We start from the raw sequence: 4,404 nt of genomic DNA, 5'->3' as shown, positions 1-4,404 counted from the left end.
ACAGTCATTTCTCACATCTGCATATTTCTCCTTTCTTTTTACCTCTGAACTATTTCATAACAAAGTCTTTTGTCCATCTTGGTGGTTGTCTGTCCCTCTGCAGTGTGGGACGTGTAGCAGTCTGTGCTGAGCTGATGTTTTCTGTCTCTGTATCAGCTCTTTGTGTGTGTTTTGAGTTCTCTGGGACAAGTGAGAGACGTGCTGCATTCCATCTTCTCCCATCGCTGAGGATGAAAGAACTCTCACCCGTCTGCTGCTGTACCTCCCGCGGCTTGGTGTATTGTGGCTCTCCTTTTCCCACATGGAATGGCTTTCGTACTCTCACTGAAGCACCCACAGTCACTTTAGTAGGTTTAGCACCTCTCTTTCTGTCTGTATAAAGTGCACTTCTTTTCTGTGTCAATGTCACTTTGGATCTGATGTGGTCATATTGTCCAGCATCCTTTGGTGGTGGCAGAATGTTGAGTTTAGTCCGCATGGCTCTTCCTCTGAGGAGCTGGAAAGGGGACTCACCGGTTGTAGCGTGGGGAGTCGCTCGATAATTTTGAAGCAGTTCTGTAACCACAGTTTTCCATGGTCGCTGAGTAGCTTGTGCTGTCTGTATGGAGTCCTTCAGTACTCTATTAAAGCGCTCCACACATCCATTTGCTTGAGGATGATAGACGCTTGTCCTGATGTGTTTTATGCCCCTTTCAGCGAGAAACTCAGCAAAGGCAGCTGAGGTGAACTGCGGACCATTATCAGTTGTAATTTCATAAGGGTTTCCTTCACGGGCGAAAATGGAAGTCAGGAATGCAATCACTGTCGCAGTTGAGGCGTTTGGTGTGAATGCGACTTCAGGCCACTTACTGAAATAGTCAACTAGTGTGATGGCAAACCTGCAGTCATAGGTTCCTTGTTCAAACGGACCAACAATGTCGACAGCAACATGTTGAAACGGACCCTCTGGGAATTTGATGGGTTGTAACGGTGCAGGTGAAACAGCTGCAGTCTTGTCACATGATTGGCAGGTTGTGCATGTGGACAATATTTCGTGGACCAGTTCATCCATGTTTGGCCACCAATATAGATCTCTCAGGCGTTGTTTGGTTCGGACCATGCCTTGATGTCCTTCATGGGCCAGGTGCACTACCTTTCCTCGCAGAGATTTGGGAACAATCAGCCGTGTTCCTCTAAATATCAGCGGTGACTCTGCTGCCAGTTCATGTCGGACCAGGAAGTAGGGTTTGACATCATCTGGTAAGGATTTTCGTACTTTCGGCCAGCCCGAAAGAACGATCTGTCTTAGTTTTGTTAATTCAGGACAGTCTTCACATTCTGCTCTGAAGTCAGCCAGTGGAAGCGCTGTTAGCTGAGGAGAAATTTCAGCAATCTCTGTGATTAAGTCCTGTTCAGAGTCTTCACTTGTGTTTGTGGTATGCAGGGGAACACGGGACATACAGTCAGCTATAACATTTTGGCTTCCTGGACGGTACTCTAAGTCATACTGGAAACACATCAGTCTGGCTGACCAACGTGCTATCCTCATGCCAGCTCTGTTCATCCCCTTAGTACTTAACAGGGTGGTGAGGGCCTGGTGATCAGTTCTCAGAGTAAATCTGCGTCCCCATATGTACGTCCTCCATCTTTCAACGGCCCATACGCAGGCGAGGGCTTCTTTTTCAATTGTTGAATATTTCCTCTCGGCTGGGGACAGGGTGCGGGAACCAAAAGCAACAGCACGTTCCTCATTGTTTGAGTTGATCTGGGTCAGAACAGCTCCAAGACCATAATCTGACGCATCAGTGGTGATGAACGTTGGCAGATTTGGGTTGAAGATTGCCAGTGCTGGGCTTTTTAGTAGCATTTCCTTCAGTTTGTTGAAGCTTTCATTTGCTGTATCAGTCCATTGAAGTTCAGCCGTCTGACTTGTCCGAAGTAACTCACGGAGTGGTTCAACCACAGTTGCATAGTTTGCTAGGAATTTGCTGAACCACGAAGTCAAGCCTAAGAAGGAACGAAGAGCAGCCATGTCCTTTGGTGCAGGGGCTTTGGCAATGGCAGTCAGGTGGTCTGGGCTGGGACTCAGGCCATCCTTGGAAATGACATGTCCCAAGAACGGAATAGATGTCTGTCCAAATGAACTTTTGTTGAAGTTGATCTGCAGACCGACATCCTTCAGGCGTTGGAGGACAGCCTGTAACCGTTCATCATGCTCTTCTCTGGAATGTCCATACACTATTATGTCATCCAAGTAGTTCTGTACTCCTGTCTGGTCTTTTAGGACTGTTTGCATCATCTTTTGGAAGGCAGAAGGGGCTGAAGCAAGTCCAAATGGAACTCGGGTAAACCGGAAGAGTCCCTCATGGGTTATGAATGCTGTGAGGCTTCGGCTATCAGGGTGAAGAGGCAGTTGGTGATAAGCTGAACTTAAATCAATCTGGCTAAAATGTGTAGCCCCAGCCAGCTGTGCGAACAAATCCTCCATGTGAGGAAGAGGGTAACAGTCCATGATCACACTCTTGTTAGGTTCACGCAGATCCACACAAAGTCTTAAGTCTCCCTTACTTTTTCTTCCAACCACCAGAGGACTCACCCATTCAGCTGCATCCACTGGTTCGATGATGCCTGCTTGGAGTAGACGTTTCAATTCAGCTGACACCTCCTCACGTATGCTGAGTGGTAGACGCCGCAGTTTTTGACGAACCGGCTGTACTGTCTTGTTCACTTGAACTTTGTGGATAAACCCTTTAACAGCTCCGAGATGATGGGAAGAAGAGGAATCAATGTTATTCACCATGCATGTTTGTTTACTGGCTGGTTCTCCTCTTGCAGGATCCTCTCCTTTGTTGATGACTTTTCCAGCAATGATATCAATGTTAAGTGCTTTAATTAAGTCCAACCCCAGCAACGGTGATCCATCTTTAACTATGAAGAATGATCCTGGCACTTTTCTGTCATTGTTTGCAACCCTCACTGAAGCCTGTAGGCAGCCAATGACAGGCAAGTCACCTTTTGCATAAGTGACAAGCTTAACTTTCGGTTCAGTCAATGCACAGCCAATGACAGGCAAGTCACCTTTTGCATAAGTGACAAGCTTAACTTTCGGTTCAGTCAATGCACAGGGTGCAAAATGTTCTTTGTAGATGGCTTCTGGGAGGATAGATACTGAAGCTCCTGTATCCACAATTAACTCCAGAACCTGAGAGTTTCCCTGTGGTGTTTCAATGTTCATTTTGCATGTAATCTTATCACATGCTGCAGTCATCAGTTTGTGATCATCAACACATAAAACTGTAAACTCAGGAACAACTACTTCCCTGACCACTGCTACAGCTGATTTACGAACTCTGGCAAAGTGCCCTTTTTTGCTCTTTATCACTTGCCTTTTTGTGCCCTTCTTTAGATGTAGGTCCCCGAGCTTGAGCTGGTCGCGCTCGTCTTTTTCCCTGAAGACGTGCGTCCTTCACCCCCACAGCTTGTACTGCAGCAGTCTGGGCCGTGGGCGCAGCAGAGAGGAGTGTAGCATTCTTGACTGCAGCCTCCACCTGACACGCAATAGTAACTGCCTTGTCCAATGTAAGGTCCTCCTCCAGCAGCAATTTTTCTTTAACAACACTGAGAGTAGCATTAGCAACAAGTTGATCCCGAATCATTTCACCCTCCATTATTCCAAAACCACATGGCACAGCTAACGCTCTGAGGGCGGCAACATACTGGGTCACAGTTTCATCAGCCCACTAAACTCGCTGTCTGAATGTGTGCCGGCATGCCACTACATTCACTTTAGGGACAAAGTGGTTTTCAAGCGCAGTCATGGCTTCAGCAAATGTTGTACCTTGATTTGGCAGTGTGTCCCAAGCAATGTAATAAGACGCCTCGTTGTCTCGCCTCCAGCCATGCATCTCCCGTAGCATTTATCACTAGCATGTAGTTCTCAAAGAATTTGCCCACGTCATAAACGGTATTGGCAGCTCACCCGCATGTTGCAAAAAGGGAGGTGGGCTTGGCACTGAAGCGCTCATCCTCATCGCCAATTTGTTGAGTTTGTAATCAGGCAGCGGAGGCGACGTCTGGGTTCAACACTTTATTTCAGGCTGTACAGCGTAGCTCCATCTTGTTACCTCTCTCTACTTTCTTCTTCTCTCCTCTCTCTTACCCAGCCTCATTAGCGGCACTCCTGGTCTGACAGGGTCACAGCACGTACTAATTTGCTTCCTTTATTATAGAACCTTGTAAACACAACACACGCCTCATGTGTCCAGGGTCAAAGCAGCTGTGGCATAGCTTGTACAGCCTACAATGCACATGGGTTGTGTGTTCATGTGAGCCACACACTCTGCACGAAGCACGATGAGCACTGCGGTGCCCACGGGAATGACCTGTGGGTTGTGGGCACCTAGGACCAGTGGCTAGTGATGCAGT

At 47.5% G+C, this 4,404-nt stretch overlaps 1 protein-coding gene across 1 annotated transcript; it reads right to left on the bottom strand.

Moving 5' to 3' along the window:
* Nucleotides 1–200: 200 nt before the first annotated feature.
* LOC121814742 (uncharacterized protein K02A2.6-like) lies at nucleotides 201–3,344 on the bottom strand (the record flags this gene model as incomplete). Its single annotated transcript, XM_042222076.1, is given in 2 exon segments — nucleotides 201–2,991; nucleotides 3,058–3,344. Coding segments are annotated over 2 exon segments (2,981 nt in total), but the record flags the coding sequence as incomplete, so codon positions are not given.
* Between the last annotated feature and the right edge of the window lie 1,060 nt (nucleotides 3,345–4,404).

Source organism: Haplochromis burtoni, unplaced genomic scaffold (genome assembly GCF_018398535.1).
Source record: "Haplochromis burtoni strain Fernald_Lab_line unplaced genomic scaffold, NCSU_Asbu1 Contig_5, whole genome shotgun sequence".
Taxonomy (NCBI): Eukaryota; Metazoa; Chordata; class Actinopteri; order Cichliformes; family Cichlidae; genus Haplochromis; species Haplochromis burtoni.
Note: the sequence above shows the minus strand (reverse complement) of the source record. Positions and strands in the feature narration are given on the sequence as shown.